The following is a 21,601-nucleotide window of genomic DNA, read 5'->3' as shown; positions in this document are numbered from 1 at the left end:
ACCTCCCTGACCAAGGCCCTTCTCCCCTGATTACTCAGTTTGGCTCGGCAACCAGCTCTAGTAAGAGTCTTGGTCAGGGAGGTGACCAAAAAACTCCTCTCATTTCAGAATGATGGAGACCACTGTCTTCTGGGGACCTTCAATGTGTTGGTACCCTTCTCCAGATCTGTGCTTCGACACAATCCTGTCTTGAAGCGCTACGGACAATTCCTCAGGGCTTGGTTTTTGTTAGGTACTGTCAACTGTGGGACCTTATATAGACAGGTGTGTGCCTTTTACAAATCATGTCCAATCAATTGAATTTACCACAGGTGGACTCCAATCAAGTTGTAGAAACATCTCAAGGATGATCAATGGAAACAGGATGCACCTGAGCTCAATTTCGAGTCTCATAGCAAAGGGTCTGAATACTTATGTAAACAAGTTTCCAAATATGTATGATTTTTTTTTTTGCTTTGTCATTATGGGGTATTGTGTGTAGATTGATGAGCACATTTGTTTTATTTAATTCATTTTAGAAAAGGCTGTAACCTAACAGAATGTGGAAAAAGTTAAGGGGTCTGAATACTTTCCGAATGCACTGTTTTTGGGAGGCTATTGAGTTGAATAGAGTGGGAGAACTCTATCTGACCTCGCTATCTGTAAGACATCAGGGAAGAGCATCATTACATTGCTTACATCTACAGTTTTATAATACACATGCTAACCATTGTAATCAAAGTGCTGAACTTTGAACTATATCTGTCGACAATGAAAGATACAGGGAGCGTTGGCTTCTTTCTTTAATCTAATTTATCTCTCTGTTTTCCTAGAAGAGAGGTACATTTTCACTGTTGGGGAATGTAATGTTCTCTCTGGCTCAATCATCATCAAAATATCCCTATTTCCAACAATCCACTTTCTCTCTCCATCCCCTCCTTCAGCACCTAAGGTTCCTCTGAGAACTCTTGCCCGTTAAATAACCTTTGAGTGGGGTTCTAAATGTGGCATCTAAGGTTCTTCAGAATTTTAAAAGGTTCTTGAAATGTGTTTCATAGCACACAGCAAATTTGCCAGTATTAACTAGTGTTGATTTTTCAGTGTAACATTGTCTGGTGTTTCATTCAAGAGTTAAATTAACACTGCAAAGAGTTCAGTTAAATTAACACTGTAAAGAGTTCAGTTAAATTAACACTGTAAAGAGTTCAGTTAAATTAACACTGCAAAGAGTTCAGTTAAATTAACACTGCAAAGAGTTCAGTTAAATTAACACTGCAAAGAGTTCAGTTAAATTAACACTGTAAAGAGTTCAGTTAAATTAACACTGCAAAGAGTTCAGTTAAATTAACACTGCAAAGAGTTCAGTTAAATTAACACTGTAAAGAGTTCAGTTAAATTAACACTGTAAAGAGTTCAGTTAAATTAACACTGCAAAGAGTTCAGTTAAATTAACACTGCAAAGAGTTCAGTTAAATTAACACTGCAAAGAGTTCAGTTAAATTAACACTGCAAAGAGTTCAGTTAAATTAACACTGCAAAGAGTTCAGTTAAATTAACACTCGGTGGTGTAAAATAACCCCAGTGTTGGTGTGAATAACCACAGTTAAACCAAAACCACGCCCATCATTAAAACATTTCCCAGCATGCTCTATTGGAGGTTGATCTTTAGAAATGTTTGTTTCAATATTTTTGAATTGATCTTATGCTACTCGATACAACATATATTGTTCTAAACTATTCCAGTCGGTTACTTGGACTTATTGCACTTGTTACTGAAATGGTTGTTCCAGTTTAGATGTTTAAGTTGGTCTCATTTCTTAGTCTTCCCAACCCTAGCAATGATTCTTAATGCAGGTTGAGGGTGAATAATAATTCTCGCTGGATTCCCATAAGATTACACATCACTTTGCAAGCCAGCATAATGTGACTTGGAGGCCTGATGTGACCTGTAACCCATGAGTTTCAGGCCACTGTATTAGAGTAAAACTAGGCCCTCAGAAGAAATCCTTATAAAATATAAATGATATTGTCTAAAATAATGTATTTTAATAACAACACTTTGGATCTCACTTGGCGAAGACCACAAGACTAAACATTTATTAATTCAACTGGTAAGTTTAAAATTCACTCAAAAAGGCACTGTGGGAAATATATAATACGGCTTAAAACCCTACAGCGGGGATATCTAATTCCGGTCCAGGAGTTCCGAAACATTTCTGGTTTAGGATTTTTGTATGATTCTTCAGAGAAATGGTTCAGCCTTGGCATCGCTCTTAAGAACCTCCTCTGAGTTGTTTTCCCATCCTCCTTCTCTTTGGCCTCCTCTCCCATCTCATCTCTTCTCTCTCCTATATTTCTGAACCAGAGCTTCTGTAAGCCACATCTAAGCATTCATATGCATTCAATCTTGGCTGTGGCTTCTGCAGGCAGAGGCTGCTATGCAGGCTTAAGCTAGTGGGTAATCAGTGAAAACCTTTTCCTCCTGCTTCCCGCATTCCTTAACCACTGGGTGACGTACTACATACACACACACACACGCACGCGCACACACTCACCGAGGTACTGTCCCTTGCCCTCTCGGAAGGGAGGTCCCACAGGGCCCTTCATCATGGGCTGCATGTACTTCATCTGGGGCATGGGGGGGTAGCCTCCTCCAAGGACACGGCCCCCCAGCAGCAGCAGCACACAGACAGGAGCCAACAGCATGGTCATCTGACTCCCCGGCTCTAGGTTTAGCTGCTAGCAACTGGAATGGAGAGAATGAGAAAGGGAGAGGTTGAGATATTCATGATTGTTTGGTCATTGGACTGTGTGAGAGAGAAAGAGAGGGGAGAGGAGAGAGGAGAGGTAAAGAGATACAGAGAGAGAGAGAGAGAGAGAGAGAGAGAGAGAGAGAGAGAGAGAGAGAGAGAGAGAGAGAGAGAGAGAGAGCAGTGGTAGCACAAGGGTTGGTACCTGGCTGGCTGAATATGTTTACATTTGATCATGTGTGAAGAGGCTTCGTGCCCTTGACATCACAAGAGCTTAGATTTGGGTCATTCCAGAGAACAAAACCGTATTCTCAAAATGACAAATAATACTCAATACTCAGATGATGCAGAACATATCTGGTTAGCATTAGAACTCTAGTGCCAGTGAGTCAGTCTGGTTAACATTAGTACTCTACTGCCAGTGAGTCACTCTGGTTAACATTAGAACTCTAGTGCCAGTGAGTCAGTCTGGTTAACATTAGAACTCTACTGCCAGTGAGTCAGTCTGGTTAGCATTAGAACTCTAGTGCCAGTGAGTCAGTCTGGTTAACATTAGAACTCTAGTGCCAGTGAGTCAGTCTGGTTAACATTAGAACTCTAGTGCCAGTGAGTCAGTCTGCCAGTGAGTGAGTCAGTCTGGTTAACATTAGAACTCTAGTGCCAGTGAGTCAGTCTGGTTAGCATTAGTACTCTACTGCCAGTGAGTCAGTCTGGTTAACATTAGAACTCTACTGCCAGTGAGTCAGTCTGGTTAACATTAGAACTCTACCGCCAGTGAGTCAGTCTGGTTAACATTAGAACTCTAGTGCCAGTGAGTCAGTCTGGTTAGCATTAGAACTCTAGTGCCAGTGAGTCAGTCTGGTTAACATTAGAACTCTAGTGCCAGTGAGTCAGTCTGGTTAACATTAGAACTCTACCGCCAGTGAGTCAGTCTGGTTAACATTAGAACTCTACCGCCAGTGAGTCAGTCTGGTTAACATTAGAACTCTAGTGCCAGTGAGTCAGTCTGGTTAACATTAGAACTCTAGTGCCAGTGAGTCAGTCTGGTTAACATTAGAACTCTAGTGCCAGTGAGTCAGTCTGGTTAACATTAGAAATCTAGTGCCAGTGAGTCAGTCTGGTTAACATTAGAACTCTAGTGCCAGTGAGTCAGTCTGGTTAACATTAGAACTCTAGTGCCAGTGAGTCAGTCTGGTTAACATTAGAACTCTACCGCCAGTGAGTCAGTCTGGTTAACATTAGAACTCTACCGCCAGTGTGCAAAACTAAAGAGCCCAAGTTGAGAGCCAAGAGGTCAGCCAGGGATGTTATTCGACCCTTCCAGCTGCAACATCCATGGATTAGTGTGTGTGTGTGTGTGTGTGTGTGTGTGTGTGTGTGTGTGTGTGTGTGTGTGTGTGTGTGTGTGTGTGTGTGTGTGTGTGTGTGTGTGTGTGTGTGTGTGTGTGTGTGTGTGTGTGTGTGTGTGTGTGTGTGTGTGTGTGTGTGTGTGTGTGTGTGTGTGTGTGTGCGCGCGCGTGTGTGCGTATGTGTGCTTACTATATGTGTGTTTCTGAATGTGTGTTCATGCGATTTCGTGCCTGTGTGTGTGTCTGTGTGTGTTATTGGACCCACCCAGGTGCAACAGTGGCTGTGCCAGGGCTGGGTCTGGCTTAACGTGTTTTTGGCTGGCTATTTGTTTGACCTGTCATAGCTCGTGACAGCTGGACCTGTTTGCTTTTATTTCCAGAAGGAACGAATGATCGCTTCATCCTCATGCTACCACCACCAAATATTTACACAACACGGATCAAGTCCAAGAGGGGAAACCACCACTAGAATAAGCTGTGTGTGAGTGTGTTTATGCTCTTGTCTACATGTGTGTGTACGTATGTGAACCGTAAAGTGGATACATCCAAGAGTGTGTAAATGGGACAGTTTCCTCTCTTCTCTGTCCCTCTGTATTCCTCTGCTGGTATTCAGAAGCTCTCTAATGATTAGAAAGGACGGAGGTTGAAATCCCAAACCTGTCCGTGAAATGCCTGAACATTCCCACACCTCCATAAAGCAGGAAGCAGAGAGACAGCGACTACACCTCCATAAAGTAGGAAGCAGAGAGACAGCGACTACACCTCCATAAAGTAGGAAGCAGAGAGACAGGGACTACATCTCCATAAAGCAGGAAGCAGAGAGACAGGGACTACACCTCCATAAAGCAGGAAGCAGAGAGACAGGGACTACACCTCCATGAAGCAGGAAGCAGAGAGACAGGATTAACACCTCCATAAACCAGGAAGCAGAGAGACAGGATTAACACCTCCATAAACCAGGAAGCAGAGAGACAGGGACTAAACCTCCACAACCAGGAAGCAGAGAGACAGGATTAACACCTCCATAAACCAGGAAGCAGAGAGACAGGATTAACACCTCCATAAACCAGGAAGCAAAGAGACAGGATTAACACCTCCATAAAGCAGGAAGCAGAGAGACAGGGACTACACCTCCACAAGCAGGAAGCAGAGAGACAGGATTAACACCTCCATAAACCAGGAAGCAGAGAGACAGGATTAACACCTCCATAAACCAGGAAGCAGAGAGACAGGGACTACACCTCCATAAACCAGGAAGCAGAGAGACAGGGACTACACCTCCATAAACCAGGAAGCAGAGAGACAGGCACTACACCTCCATAAACCAGGAAGCAGAGAGACAGGCACTACACCTCCATAAACCAGGAAGCAGAGAGACAGGCACTACACCTCCATAAACCAGGAAGCAGAGAGACAGGGACTACACCTCCATAAACCAGGAAGCAGAGAGACAGGCACTACACCTCCATAAACCAGGAAGCAGAGAGACAGGATTAACACCTCCATAAACCAGGAAGCAGAGAGACAGGATTAACACCTCCATAAACCAGGAAGCAGAGAGACAGGGACTAAACCTCCACAACCAGGAAGCAGAGAGACAGGATTAACACCTCCATAAACCAGGAAGCAGAGAGACAGGGACTACACCTCCATAAACCAGGAAGCAGAGAGACAGGCACTACACCTCCATAAACCAGGAAGCAGAGAGACAGGATTAACACCTCCATAAACCAGGAAGCAGAGAGACAGGATTAACACCTCCATAAACCAGGAAGCAGAGAGACAGGATTAACACCTCCATAAACCAGGAAGCAGAGAGACAGGGACTAAACCTCCACAACCAGGAAGCAGAGAGACAGGATTAACACCTCCATAAACCAGGAAGCAGAGAGACAGGATTAACACCTCCATAAACCAGGAAGCAGAGAGACAGGATTAACACCTCCATAAACCAGGAAGCAGAGAGACAGGCACTACACCTCCATAAAGCAGGAAGCAGAGAGACAGGCACTACACCTCCATAAACCAGGAAGCAGAGAGACAGGCACTACACCTCCATAAAGCAGGAAGCAGAGAGACAGGCACTACACCTCCATAAACCAGGAAGCAGAGAGACAGGCACTACACCTCCATAAAGGGGGTTTTCCCTCACTCATCATGCTCTAACGACTCCTTGTTGTGGGCCGGGTGCCTGTTATCTGACTACGGTCGTCAGTCGAACGGTGTTTCCTCCGACACATTGGTAGAACTGACGTCCGGGTTAAGCGAGCAGTGTGTTAAGAAACAGCGCGACATGGCAAGTCATGTTTCAGAGGACGCATGTCTCGACCTTCGCCCCTCCCGAGCCCTTTGGGGACTTGAGACAAGGTCATAATAACTACCAAATGGATATCACGAAAATGGGGTAGAACTACACCACAAAATTAAGAGAAAGAACTGCTAAACTCATGGAGCGAGAGAACCTGGAGAGGCCTCCGCCCAGTCAGGTTAACCCACACCGCAGGGCTCCTTTCTGAGCCACAAACTCCCCCTAGTCTCTTGTATTCCACCAGCTCGTCTTCACCCTCTCCCTCCTTCCATATCCTCCCTCTGGCTAGCCTCCACTCTTTCATGTCACGTCCTCTTCTCCATCTTTACAGTTCACTCTGGCACATTCTGAAGGATGGATGATGACCTCACGTTGGTGTGATCATCAGTAGTTGGACTTGTGTTACTGTACCCTATAGTGTTTTTATGAACATTATTTCTGGAGGACTATAGCTTTGTCTTGGATCTAGTAGGAGTAGGAACAATGCCACATACGTCAAGTTGTCCTCGTTAAGCCTTGGACGCTAAAACTGTTTTGATCGAGTTTGGCCAAAGCTGCTCATTTTTTTCAAGAAAACTGTTTACCAACTTAAAATCATATATATTTGAACAGATTTGTTGTAATTCGGTATAACTTTGTATTTTGATCATTATGGTTTCTTAGACCAAGCGTTTAGGTTCCAAACACCAGGTTCCATAAAGTGGGTTCTGAGCACTGGGTTCTAAGGAGGTGTGGGTGCTAAGTACTTCAAAAGGTGTTGGCTCCATTCTATCTGGCTCTGTGTAGTAGCTCAGCTCTTTCCCTGTGGTTGTTTTGTGCCAGTGAGCACATAGTTTGCCGATATTTTACGGTCGTGTTAGGCTGTGTTTCTGAAAGCCTTCTGCAAGCTTCTCGTAATTAGTCACGTCTGGTGTGTGTGTGTGTGTGTGTGTGTGCGTGTGTGTGTGTGTGTGTGTGTGTGTGTGTGTGTGTGTGTGTGTGTGTGTGTGTGTGTGTGTGTGTGTGTGTGTGTGTGTGTGTGTGTGTGTGTGTGTGTGTGTGTGTGTGTGTGTGTGTGTTTGTGTGTGTGTGTTTGTGTGTAATCTGTGTCAGCACTCACCGAAAAATACTGACTTCCTCTCTCTACTCATACTCTACAGAGCTGGAGCCCAATCCAGGAAAAACATGATCACGCGACTGAGAGCAAGAGAGAGAGAGTACTTTGCTGGCTGAAGGTGTGTGGTTTTGTGGTGGGGGTAATTTAGACGAGTGTTTCAGTGCCCAGAGTCCTGCAGGCGTCTGAACATTCAAACACACACGTACAGGTCTGCTTCTCCACAACTTCCTCACAATCTGTTTATCAAATGTTTTTCTTGAAAGGCTCTGCAGACACTGTTAAATAGTCCTGTCTGGCTGGCCACACCAGCCTGCTGCCCACACCAGCCTGCTGCCCACACCAGCCTGCTGGCCACACCAGCCTGCTGCCCACACCAGCCTGCTGCCCACACCAGCCCGCTGGCCACACCAGCCTGCTGGCCACACCAGCCCGCTGCCCACACCAGCCTGCTGCCCACACCAGCCTGCTGGCCACACCAGCCTGCTGCCCACACCAGCCTGCTGGCCACACCAGCCCGCTGCCCACACCAGCCTGCTGCCCACACCAGCCTGCTGGCCACACCAGCCTGCTGCCCACACCAGCCTGCTGCCCACTCCAGCCTGCTGCCCACACCAGCCTGCTACCGGCCGGGACACACACACACTTGGACATAAACACACCAAAACACACACACACGTATATCGTTAGCCCCAAAACATGTTGATGCATACATTTTGACCTTTTATCCCACAATTGGCCATTGATGAAAGAAATGTAAAATACACATTACACAGAACAAAGAGCGAAGGTATTCTTAACGCTTAAAGGTGAGTAGCATCCACAACGGTAAAACGCCTCTGGCATAGAGCAATGACATTCTGTGTAAAACAGATCTCCTAAATAAAGAAATAACACACACACACAAGACCTTACAGTAATATCTACCAAAATACAAAACAGGACAGAAAATGTTTTTTAGAAGAGAAGGAAATTAGAGAGAATTCTCTTAAAGTTCATGTGAGACCGCAAACCTTGTGGTATTCTGCTATTCTCACATGACACATGACACACACACACACACACACACACACACACACACACACACACACACACACACACACACACACACACACACACACACACACACACACACACACACACACACACACACACACACACACACACACACACACACACACACACACACACACACACACACACACACACACACACACACACAAAGCTCACCAGTTGCGTTTGACGCCGGTCTCTCGTGTTGAATGTCATTTAACATTGAAATGGAGCAGAAACAGAGAGGGAGTTAATAAGAGGAAGACTCCACACTCTCCAAACCATAGCTGACTGTAGCAGCTCAAGTGGCAAAGCAAGACACAGACCAGACACCAGGGACTCTCAGGGACAAGTAGACACGTCCCAAACCACTCCAGACCATCAGCTAATGTCATCATCAGAGAAGGGAATTGAACGCTGCTCTTTCACATGTGTTACATCGTGACTGTCTGGGTTAGAAACCCCGGTTGTCTGTCTGCGTCAGGGTCATATTAGCCCACGGAGCCAAAAGGAGAGCGCTACGAGAGCGCTACGAGAGCGCTACGAGAGCGCTACGAGAGCGCTACGAGAGCGCTACGCTGTCTGTTCTCAGGCAAGGTCACTCATCATGTACTGTCACATAACTGGACAAGAACTTTGTCCTGCATCTTTACCAACATTGACATCAAATCAAATGTTACAGGTGTAGACTAACAGTGAAATGCTGACTGACAGGTCTTTCCTGTCAACACAGACAGAAAACAAGAGAAATAATAGAAAATAATAACACAATGAGTAACGATAACTTGGAGATATACACGAGGTACCAGTACCAAGTCGATATGCAGAGGTACCAGTACTGAGTCAATGTGCAGTGATACCAGTACCAAGTCGATAAGCAGAGGTACCAGTACTGAGTCAATGTGCAGGGGAACCAGTACTGAATGTGCAGAGGTACCAGTACTGAGTCAATGTGCAGGGGAACCAGTACTGAGTCAATGTGCAGGGGTACCAGTACTGAGTCAATGTGCAGGGGAACCAGTACTGAGTCAATGTGCAGGGGTACCAGTACCGAGTCAATGTGCAGGGGAACCAGTACTGAGTCAATGTGCAGGGGAACCAGTACTGAGTCAATGTGCAGGGGTACCAGTACTGAGTCAATGTACAGGGGTACCAGTACTGAGTCAATGTGCAGGGGAACCAGTACTGAGTCAATGTGCAGGGGAAACAGTACTGAGTCATTGTGCAGGGGAACCAGTACTGAGTCAATGTGCAGGGGAAACAGTACTGAGTCATTGTGCAGGGGTAAGAGGTTATGGAGGTAGATACAGTATGTACATGTAGGCAGAGATAAAGTGACTAGGTAACAGGGTAGACAATTAACAGTAGCAGCATGTGATGAGTCAAAAGTGTTGGTGCAAAAAGGGCAAATGCAGTCCAGGTAACTGTTGGTTACTGTCTGAAGAACCAGTCTGAAGAATCATATTTACATGAATTCAAAGCAGTCACTCCCACTCTGACCATCTGACTCCAGGACTAAGAAGTTGTATTCTGATTAGTTTCTGTAGTTTTGTGATTGTACGGACATCACTTGTAAAATATGGCAATTTTCTGAAAGGTTAACATTTTTGGAGGTTTTCCTCTGACAGCAATGCCCCAACCACAACTTAATAGAATAGCTGGTGGACACTACCACTCTTCAACCAATACCACATCACAAGGCTGGAGATCATGACCAAACCTCAACCACAACCACATGGCATAACTGGAGAGCTTCACCATACCTCAACCACAACCACATATTACCGTACAACAATCCAGCACTGGAGATTCCAACCGTACTTCAACAACAACGACATTACAGCATAACTGTCCACCACTGGTAAACATCTATCAAGAGCATAACTATGTTCACTGACATACCACAACCACATGGCAAAGCAATCCTCAAGGTCTCACCTTAGCAACAATGTCCACCTTACTTCCATAAGGCCCTAGTGAATTCACTTTTGCTTACCTCACTACTATAAGAAAGCACTTTACCTAAGTACCCTGCTTCCCCATTGAAACACCTGGAGCCTGGTCTCACTTGAAATCAGAGGACGGGCTCATTGTAATGGTTGGAACTGAAATAACAGAACGTTCCGTTTTATTCCATTGTAACCATTACTATGAGCCATCCTCCCTTCACCAGCCACCACTGTTACAATCTGATCGCTGACTCTTAACCCAAGATAACAATGTGATGCGGACAGCTGAGCAGCGCTCCACTATGTCACTTTCTCAACCAATGAATGATAGTATAACCAAATATCAGTCCAGTCAAGGGAGTGGAAAAAGCAAACACACAGCTCACAAGGGACAACACTGAGTGACTGTGTTCGGGGCTTTACCAGCTGCACGTTTACAATGCAGGCCAATGGAGAAGTGTAAAGTCATGTGTCCACAGTGGGGGTAAAAGATACACTTGTAAACACCGTACAAACACACTACACACACTCAAATGAAACTAATTAAAAAACACAGTCAACCTCACACACGGTGCTTCGTGAGTCTGAGGGTGTGTGTAGGAGAGGAAAATGAACGTGTCGGTTTCATAGGTAATTCCTCTCTTAGCTTGAGTGTCAGTCAGGTCTAACCCCCTTCCGGTGTCAACAGACAACATGTTACTCAGCTTCCGGTGTCAGCAGACATGTTACTCAGCTTCTGGTGTCAACAGACATGATACTCAGCTTCTGGTGTCAACAGACATGATACTCAGCTTCTGGTGTCAACAGACATGATACTCAGCTTCCTGTGTCAACAGACATGTTACTCAGCTTCTGGTGTCAACAGACAACATGTTACTCAGCTTCCAGTGTCAGAAAACCACATGTTACTCAGCTTCCAGTGTCAGAAAACCACATGTTACTCAGCTTCCGGCGTCAACAGACAACATATTACTCAGCTTCCAGTATCAACAGACAGCATGTTACTCAGCTTCCAGTATCAACAGACAACATATTACTCAGCTTCCAGTATCAACAGACAACATGTTACTCAGCTTCCAGTATCAACAGACAACATGGTACTCAGCTTCCGGTGTCAACAGACAACATGTTACTCAGCTTCCGGCATCAACAGACAACATGTTACTCAGCTTCCAGTATCAACAGACAACATGGTACTCAGCTTCCAGCGTCAACAGACAACATGGTACTCAGCTTCCGGTGTCAACAGACAACATGTTACTCAGCTTCCGGCATCAACAGACAACATGTTACTCAGCTTCCAGTATCAACAGACAACATGGTACTCAGCTTCCAGTATCAACAGACAGCATGTTACTCAGCTTCCAGTATCAACAGACAACATATTACTCAGCTTCCAGTATCAACAGACAACATGGTACTCAGCTTCCGGTGTCAACAGACAACATGTTACTCAGCTTCCGGTGTCAACAGACAACATGGTACTTAGCTTCCAGCGTCAACAGACAACATGTTACTAAGACCACATGTGTCAGCAGGCTGGATGCTGGAGTATAGTAAAGTCTACAGGCTGGAGTACAGTAAAGTCTACAGGCTGGAGTACAGTAAAGTCTACAGGCTGGAGTACAGTAAAGTCTACAGGCTGGAGTACAGTAAAGTCCTGCAGGCTGGAGTACAGTAAAGACTACAGGCTGGAGTACAGTAAAGTCCTGCAGGCTGGAGTACAGTAAAGTCTACAGGCTGGAGTACACTAAAGTCCTGCAGGCTGGAGTACAGTAAAGTCCTGCAGGCTGGAGTACAGTAAAGTCTACAGGCTGGAGTACAGTAAAGTCTACAGGCTGGAGTACAGTGAAGTCCTGCAGGCTGGAGTACAGTAAAGTCCTGCAGGCTGTAGTACGGTAAAGTCTACAGGCTGGAGTACAGTAAAGTCTACAGGCTGGAGTACAGTAAAGTCCTGCAGGCTGGAGTACCGTAAAGTCCTGCAGGCTGGAGTACAGTAAAGTCCTGCAGGCTGGAGTACAGTAAAGTCTACAGGCTGGAGTACAGTAAAGTCTACAGGCTGGAGTACAGTAAAGTCCTGCAGGCTGGAGTACATTAAAGTCCTGCAGGCTGGAGTACAGTAAAGTCTACAGGCTGGAGTACAGTAAAGTCTACAGGCTGGAGTACAGTAAAGTCCTGCAGGCTGGAGTACATTAAAGTCCTGCAGGCTGGAGTACAGTAAAGTACTGCAGGCTGGAGTACAGTAAAGTCTACAGGCTGGAGTACAGTAAAGTCCTGCAGGCTGGAGTACAGTAAAGTCTACAGGCTGGAGTACAGTAAAGTCTACAGGCTGGAGTACAGTAAAGTCCTGCAGGCTGGAGTACAGTAAAGTCTACAGGCTGGAGTACAGTAAACTCTACAGGCTGGAGTACAGTAAAGTCTACAGGCTGGAGTACAGTAAAGTCTACAGGCTGGAGTACAGTAAAGTCCTGCAGGCTGGAGTACAGTAAAGTCTACAGGCTGGAGTACAGTAAAGTCCTGCAGGCTGGAGTACAGTAAAGTCCTGCAGGCTGGAGTACAGTAAAGTCCTGCAGGCTCGACCACATATTCGGATCAAGCATAAATTGGCTCTTGGATAGCTTATTACATCTGACTAAGAGTTAAAGTGGGGTTAACTGGCCACAGGGCCATTAACCCATATAACCTCACACATTTAAAAGTCTGTGTAGGGACCCCCACGGAGGCCACTGTATTCCCACTGGTCAATACAAAATGGGAATAACAGGGAGTGAGAGGAGAGAGTGAGAGAGAGGAACAGAAAGAGAGAAACACAGAAAGAGAGATGAATTCTCCAGACAGAGCTATACCTTATCTCCTGACACCATGAGGTAGACACGTGAGGGAGAGAAAGACAGAACGAGAAAGAAAGAGACAGAAAGAGATAGAATGAGAGAGACAGACAGACAGACCAGACCAGACCAGACCAGACCAGACCAGACCAGAACAGACCAGACCAGACAGACAGAGGGAGACAGACAGACAGACAGACAGACAGACAGACAGACAGACAGACAGACAGACAGACAGACAGACAGACAGACAGACAGACAGACAGACAGACAGACAGACAGACAGACAGACAGACAGACAGACAGACAGACAGACAGACAGACAGACAGACAGACAGACAGACAGACAGACAGACAGACAGACAGACAGACAGACAGACAGACAGACAGACAGACAGACAGACAGACAGACAGACATTGAAATAGATAGACCCTATGCAGACTCAATCTTTCCCTTGACCCGTCGCTGCACCTAAACTCAATATGACCGGCTGATTAGGTAATCGAGAATATGAAATAATAAAAAACATTCCTATAAAGGGCAACGTACTTCCAGCTTTCCTCTGCCTCTGAGTGAACTAACATCGGCCAGTATGAAGGCCATGCAAACAAGTGAATACCATCTCTCTCCTTTAGACTCTGTCTGTACTGGAAAACTGCTCCATTTTCCCCTGTCTCTCCTCTCCTCGTATCATCTCTCTCAGCCTCTCCCTCTCAGCACAGCACATTGCTGGTGTGAATAGTTTAAAGTGCTATGCCAAGACCGGAGCATTGAAATACACACACACACACAGAGACTAAATCAAATCAAATCCCTCCCAACTTTCCATTCCCCATAGATGACAAGGAGAGAACAGATGAAACAGGGTTAGAGAGAAAGAGAGAGAGAAAGAGAGAGAGAGAGAATGGCTCCCAGGGCTAGTTTGATGGATGGAAGAAATGGTGGTGTGATGGAGAGATAGAGAAAAAAGACGAGTGTAGCCATTTAGTCCATACTGGTGGCTCTGTTATAACAGCAGTGTGTGGTGTGTGAGAGGAGTACCCTGTGTTGTGTCTCCTGTCTCTGTGTTGTGTCTCCTGTCTCTGTGTTGTGTCTCCTGTCTCTGTGTTGTGCCTCCTGTCTCCTGTCTCTGTGTTGTGTCTCTTGTCTCTGTGCCATGTCTCCTGTCTCTGTGTTGTGTCTCCTGTCTCCTGTCTCTGTGTTGTGTCTCTTGTCTCTGTGCCATGTCTCCTGTCTCTGTGTTGTGCCTCCTGTCTCCTGTCTCTGTGTTGTGTCTCCTGTCTCCTGTCTCCTGTCTCTGTGTTGTGCCTGCTGTCTCCGTGTTGTGTCTCTTGTCTCTGTGTTGTGTCTCTTGTCTCTGTGTTGTGTCTCCTGTCTCTGTGTTGTGCCTGCTGTCTCCGTGTTGTGTCTCTTGTCTCTGTGTTGTGTCTCTTGTCTCTGTGTTGTGTCTCCTGTCTCTGTGTTGTGCCTGCTGTCTCCGTGTTGTGTCTCTTGTCTCTGTGTTGTGTCTCTTGTCTCTGTGTTGTGTCACCTGTCTCTGTGTTGTGTCTCTTGTCTCTGTGTTTTGTCTCCCAGCAAGATGACGAATGTGGAATTGCTGTCCCTGAATGATGGTGGAATTCATCCTTCACCAGGGGATTTGGGCTTGAGGGCTCGATAAACTCTCTACTGTACTAGTGTTGCACATTTCCGATAACTTCCCCCAAGTTCCCTGGTTTTCCAGGAATTCTGGTTGGAATTGGGATTCCTGGAAAACCTGGACATTTTGGGAAAGTTACTCAAAGTTTGCAACCTTTTACTACCTGGAATATTCATTAGATTGTTGTTCAAAGATCTATGTTACAAAGTCTAAGAGGCAGTGAGATTAATGACGAGATTAAAGTCATGATGGTACAACTAGTTTAACAACCTAGTTGAACTTCATTAGAGGACACATCCTGTGTGAACCCCCTGACCACTGGGAGGGGGACGCTGTACCTGGGTCATAGGGGAAGTGTTGTATAATACCTCCGTGAACATGAACAGCAGAAGGTACATTTCTATTACACACGAACAACCATTTCATTTCACAACATCACATCATTTCCTTAGTCATTTCAGTTACATTCATGGCTGCATCTCTCAAGACCCAAGCCCATTCTGGCTGGTTCCAGTCCATGTAGACAACTGGGGTTTACTTTGGATTCTGTGTTCTGAAGGCGTGAACTCGTTCAGAGCACCACACTAGAGGGTTAAGACCTCTGTAAAGCACAGGCAATCCATTGTTCCATTCCTTATTGCTGGATTGGAAAAATTCCCAACCTGCACGTAGCCGACAATGATTTCCAGGAGGGAAAGTCCAAAGTCCTTAAAGTCAGTTTTTCTCTAACGGAATTCCATGGAATACCACTGATCTGGGGTTGACACTTCATCAAAACACTGAGCTAATACACCCCACACTGTCATGAACCATCTGGGGATCTTTACTGGAGCGAGATAGAGACACATGGCGGAGGGAGAGAGTAAAGAGAAAGAGAGAATTAAAGAAAGAGAGAAAATGAGAGAGAAATGAAAGAGGGATGAAAGGGATGTGGAACAGGGAGAAGAAAGACATAAAGAGAGGTAGAGAGAAGTCCCTGGTCTGCGTCCTGACCCATTTCAGATGTGTGCCACGCCAATGGTCTCACCCTCTTTCTACCCACTACAACAGGCCTGGACGCACAGCAATAACCATCGTACACACACAGAGAGCCCTCTGACAAAGAGAGCAAGAGAAGAAAGGAGAGAGAGACAGCCTACGTCTCAGGATAGAGAAAACAGCCTACGTCTCAGGATGGAGAGAGACCGTGAAAGCGAATGGGGATTATCATTTAATAAGGGCCAGGAAATCTTTGTCAAATCCCCCCGAAGGAGATGAAATGCCTCCATGCTTCCATGCCCCAGGCTCAGAGGTTGTGTGTGTGTGTGTGTGTGTGTGTGTGTGTGTGTGTGTGTGTGTGTGTGTGTGTGTGTGTGTGTGTGTGTGTGTGTGTGTGTGTGTGTGTGTGTGTGTGTGTGTGTGTGTGTGTGTGTGTGTGTGTGTGTGTGTGTGTGTGTGTGTGTGTGTGTGTGTGTGTGTGCACCCTTGACTGTGCTTGGAGACAAGAGGTATAACTCAGAGATCTATAGCATTAAATTAGATCAGATAACCGTTGGAGGCAGAAGATATAGACATAAGGCCCTGTACTTGTATTAGCTCAGACCCACTACGTCCCACATTAAATGCACCCTATTCCCTATATTGTGCACTATTTTTGGTCAGATGGGCCCTGGTCAACAGTGGTGCAACTACACACGGAATAGGGTGCCATTTTGGAGTCATCCAGCCTTACAGACCCTTACAGAGATCCACCGTGCTCCAAATACAGTAGCCTAAGATATGTAGAACATGAGAAGGCATCTGATAGAGTGACTCGTGCTGTGAGGTATTACACATGGCTATTACATTACACAATCAACCAATCAAGTGTGGTCAGGTGTGTGTGCATGTGTTTCTGCATATCATGACAGATACAGAATATAGATTGTCCGTTCTGTACTCTTGGGGAAAGTGCATTCCCCATACGATTAGTTGATAAGAGAGTGTGTGTGCACTCTTAAGTCAGTGTCATGACGTTGGCCTGGTGGTAGGTTTATGACAGTCATAAATAACTATTCCAACTTTTTCCTCTCTCGACCCTACTGATGTGACATTTGAAAACCCCTCGGTTAACATAGAGATTCTGGGAACATCAGAAGGTGGGGGGAAATATTTTGGTAATCAGACCAGTTGAACATATGCGTTGGTACTTAATGAATATGATGTCAGTTCGGTTGTCATCTGAGACATTCTCATCAATGATAGGACGACATAAACTCTACAATGGAAAGTCTACACCTTGTAGTTATCGGATTCACATGGAATTGTTGTTCAATTTAAATGTTTGAATATAACATTATTGGTGAAGAGATTAAATGTAATTTTAGCTTCCAAATGAGAGATTTGGGTTTTCATAAGGTTAGGCCTCTGCTCAATCAATGGCGTAAACCTGTGAAGGGACATGGGTTATAAAACTATGAAAACATACCCTTCTCGCTCCACTATAGAAAGCCTTGACGAAAATGTAACCTCATGTTCCGATGATGTGAGGACGACGATCCATACATTAAAAGGACTCATATGTCAGCTGTTCCTGGTACATGAGGATGACGATCCATACATTAAAAGGACTCATATGTCAACTGTTCCTGGTACATGAGGATGACAGTCCATACATTAAAATGACTAATATGTCAACTGTTCTGGGTATGTGAGGATGGCAATCCGATGTCAGAACTTTGAACTCTTATTCACTACAGAAGTGATACCTCCTAGCCGTTGAGTTAGCAACAGCAGCTGCAAACGTGGGCTAGGAAAGAACAGGCAGAGTGTCCTGTCTCCCACACAACGACATTACTACAATGTATCCAATTTACCAGCAGAGACATTCTTCAAAGGACTCTGTTGGGCAACACGGCCTTCCGACCTACCGAAGCGCAGCTCAGAGTAAATTTGTATTGCATTTTCCAAATGGGCGGTAATTTAGAATGCATAAGATACTGTATTTACGATAGAGACATCGCTTCTCCCTTTGTACTCCAGTCTTCCCGCTCTTTCACTCAAACCCAGCCCTCTTTTCTTTTGTGTAACCAGCTGTCTATTCTGTCCGTCAGGGACGTTTTCCTTTATGACATAATTTGTAATCAAGGTATGATTCATTCTGTGTATATGTAATTCCGTGTGATTAGTTATGTATTTAGTAAATAAATAATTAAACCCAATTTTGTATTGCTGATTCAACTAGTTAGCCAGGGTTCATGAAGATAAGCAATAATTTATAACTTTCAGAGGAGACTGAAATAATGTGACAATTAATATTGACTGTTATTGATGTAAAATATTGCTAGGTCTTTAAGAGTTTATTCGGAAGATAACAGCTCTATAAATATTATTTCATGGTGACCCGACTTTCTAGTTAATGACATTTACATGTTTAGCTCAATCAGGTAATATAAACTACAGAGAAAGGATTTTATAGAATAGCATGTCATATCACTTAATCCGGCATACCTAAAAACAGTGTCTTTTTGTAGTCTGACACACCAGAACAGTCTGACACATCAGATCAGTCTGATACACGAGATCAGTCTGACACACCAGATCAGTCTGACACAGATCAGTCTGACACAGAGCAGTCTGACACCCCAGATCAGTCTGACACAGATCAGTCTGATACACGAGATCAGTCTGACACACCAGATCAGTCTGACACACCAGATCAGTCTGACACAGATCAGTCTGACACACCAGATCAGTCTGACACACCAGATCAGGCTGATACACCAGATCAGTCTGACACACCAGATCAGGCTGATACATCAGGTGGGAGAATGCATTTGGGGCTTGTGAAAGACTCCAATCCTGTCTTGCTATGCTTCAGGGTCCCCCGCATCCTAACTGTCTCACACACAGACTTGTGAATCCACTCACACACTAACACACACATATACACACACACACACACACACACACACACACACACACACACACACACACACACACACACACACACACACACACACACACACACACACACACACACACACACACACACACACACACACACACACACACACACACACACACACACACACACACACACACACACACACACTGCAGCATGTAAATCGTTTCCCTGTGCCACCGGGTAAGCTGTCAGCGCAGGCTGAGGCTCATGCTGTTTAACTCATGGAATATCCAGAGTTTCACCTCCTAACTTATGTCTTCACACTATAAGACACACTGAATGAAAATAAGCCCAATCATTTTCCATGGGTGACTGCCTAATATAATTATGCCGAACAACAGAGGCAATTTCCTAAAGCTTAGCTCAAAAGCTTTAAGTTTGTGAGTGACCAGACCCATTGCATGTGTCAAGACCACTGATCTGAAGTCTTAACATCAGTTAAGTGGGATATAACAAAGTCTTGATGTATCTGAGTAGTTTTCTGATAATGCTTTTGCATAATCCATTCAGACCCCTTGACCTTTTCCACATTTTGTTACGTTACAGCCGTATTCTAAAATTGATGAAATAAGAATGTTTTTGCAAAAAATGTTTTTTTTAAATGTAAAAACGTTTTTGTTTTGTCATTGAGGAGTATTGTGTCTAGACTGATGAGAGAAAAAAACAAACAATTTAATCCATTTTAGAATACGGCTGTAACGTTTACAAAATGTGGAGAAAGTCAAGGGGTCTGAATAGGATTGTATTTTATAAAAGCATTTGGTATGTATAACAGCTACAGCCATCTGTCCTATTTCCCATAACATCCTATTCTGGTAGAAACATACCGTGATTATTTGTAGTCATTAGATGAAACATATGTGATGTTAGACAGATTGCAGATTGAGTTGAGCTGTAACACTCTTCTGGTCCCAACATGTGTCTGAATTCATGTTTGATAAATATCGAGGACGGAGAGCAGTAGGCCTGTAGGCCTCAAGCCTACTGAACTGAAGCTGAGACAATAGCTCTGGTTACCTACACAAGATTGTAACACCAAATTGTGTGCCATTTTAAAAGCAAAGACCCTTATTTCTACTAAACGTCCATTTTTCTCTTAGTGTCTGGACATCCTTTTGCACAGACATTGAGTGTAACATCATCCTCCGTGTAGCCACTCCATGTACTCTCACATCTGTTATGAACTGCTTCAGCCTGTTCATCATGTCTGACCGAAGGAAAGGATGCTGGGAGAAGGGAGGAAGAGAAGGAAAGAAGGATGATCCCTCCACCCGTCAAAGTCCAGCAGATCACAGTGAGGGCTGCAGATGGAACGAGGGAACGAGAGAGAGGAGGAAGGAGAGGGGGCTGGATGGAGGGATAAATCTAGGCCAGGTCTTGAGCAGAACAGGGGAAGCGTGCCTCTACTCTGCGATACGGGGGTTAACTCGATACTTCCTCCTTGAGTTATGATGCAAACAGCAAGGGCTTCTGGATGGACTGCTCAGTCTGTCTGCAATCATTCTCTGTTTCTGTTCCCTCCCTCCCTCCCTCACTTTCTCTCTCTCAGTTCAGTTCAATTCTCTCTCTCCCTCCCTCCCCTCTCTCTCCATCCCTCCTTTACCTACCTACCTACCTACCTACCTACCTACCTACCTACCTACCTACCTACCTACCTCTCTCTCTCTATATATATATACAGTGTTGTAACAATGTACAAATGGTTAAAGTACACAAGGGAAAATAAATAAGCATAAATATGGGTTGTATTTACTCTCTCTAACTCTTATTTTACTCTCTCTCTCTTTCTCTTTTTCTCTCTATTATTTCCCTCTCTATCTTTATCTTCTTTATCTAGTCTCTCTCTAATTCAGCTTGTCCTTTATCTCTTTCTCTATCTTGTTATTCTCTCCCTCCGCTGTGACCTCACCTCTCCCAACCTCCACATGAATCCCGATCACGTCCACACTCTTTCTTTGCTTTGGTTCATCGATTTAATCTCAGGTTATTTTACATGAAAAAACCATCTCTTTATTTCTCCTCCTTCTTAACTACATCTTTCTCTCTCTTTTAGGATGATTTTCTTCCTTTCTCTCTTCACCTCTAGATTCTCAAGCATCATCGAGGTCAAGCTTGCTGTTTGACTAAAGTAATCTGCTGTATGTTTATATTAAAAACAGATCTCTTTATTCCTTCCTGTTATCTCCTTAGAAGTCACGGTTAGGGAGCAGGGGAGGGAGATGAGGGACTGTTCCTGTTGCTATGAGACAAGACAGAAGTAAGGACTTAGATGAAAAAGGAACATGTCTCGTTAAGCGGCTAAATCCTCTGTAATATGTAATACTGACTGCATGGTCCCACTGGTCACGCTGTCGTAGGCCCGTTATGAGAATGAATGAGGTGCTTTCAGCCAAAGAACGAGTGGCATGTTGAACAAGATCATCTTCTCTTCCAGCACCCCGCAACAACTCTCCCACCCACACACTCATTCAAATGATCTCAGAAATACACCTTTCATTTAGCGAAATGCAGACGCGGAATCCTTTTCACATCTGTTGCTGTCGTAAACACAACGGAATCATAGAGAATTGATGGGTAATGGCCTGTTAAAGCGTCTGGGCCGCTCCCCAAAAACCTAGCTGTCGTCTAACCTTTGTGTACAAGCCTAAAAAATGAGAAAAAAAAATCTACAAAATTCACCAGAAAAACATTTAACGACATGGAACATTGGGGGATAATTATGCTGAC

General features: G+C 44.8%; 1 protein-coding gene across 1 annotated transcript in view; it reads right to left on the bottom strand.

Moving 5' to 3' along the window:
- Positions 1-21,601, bottom strand: part of LOC124043192 (collagen alpha-2(VIII) chain-like) — a 104,974-nt gene that overhangs the window by 19,092 nt on the left and 64,281 nt on the right. The window contains exon 2 of the mRNA XM_046361484.1: positions 2,535-2,725. Within this exon, the coding sequence (XP_046217440.1) occupies positions 2,535-2,691 (157 nt within the window). The 5' untranslated portion in view covers positions 2,692-2,725. The remainder of the gene's footprint in view (positions 1-2,534; positions 2,726-21,601) is intronic.

Source organism: Oncorhynchus gorbuscha, linkage group LG09, assembly GCF_021184085.1.
Source record: "Oncorhynchus gorbuscha isolate QuinsamMale2020 ecotype Even-year linkage group LG09, OgorEven_v1.0, whole genome shotgun sequence".
Classification (NCBI taxonomy): domain Eukaryota; kingdom Metazoa; phylum Chordata; class Actinopteri; order Salmoniformes; family Salmonidae; genus Oncorhynchus; species Oncorhynchus gorbuscha.
The sequence above is the reverse complement of the archived record's forward strand: the minus strand, read 5'-3'. Positions and strand labels throughout refer to the sequence as shown.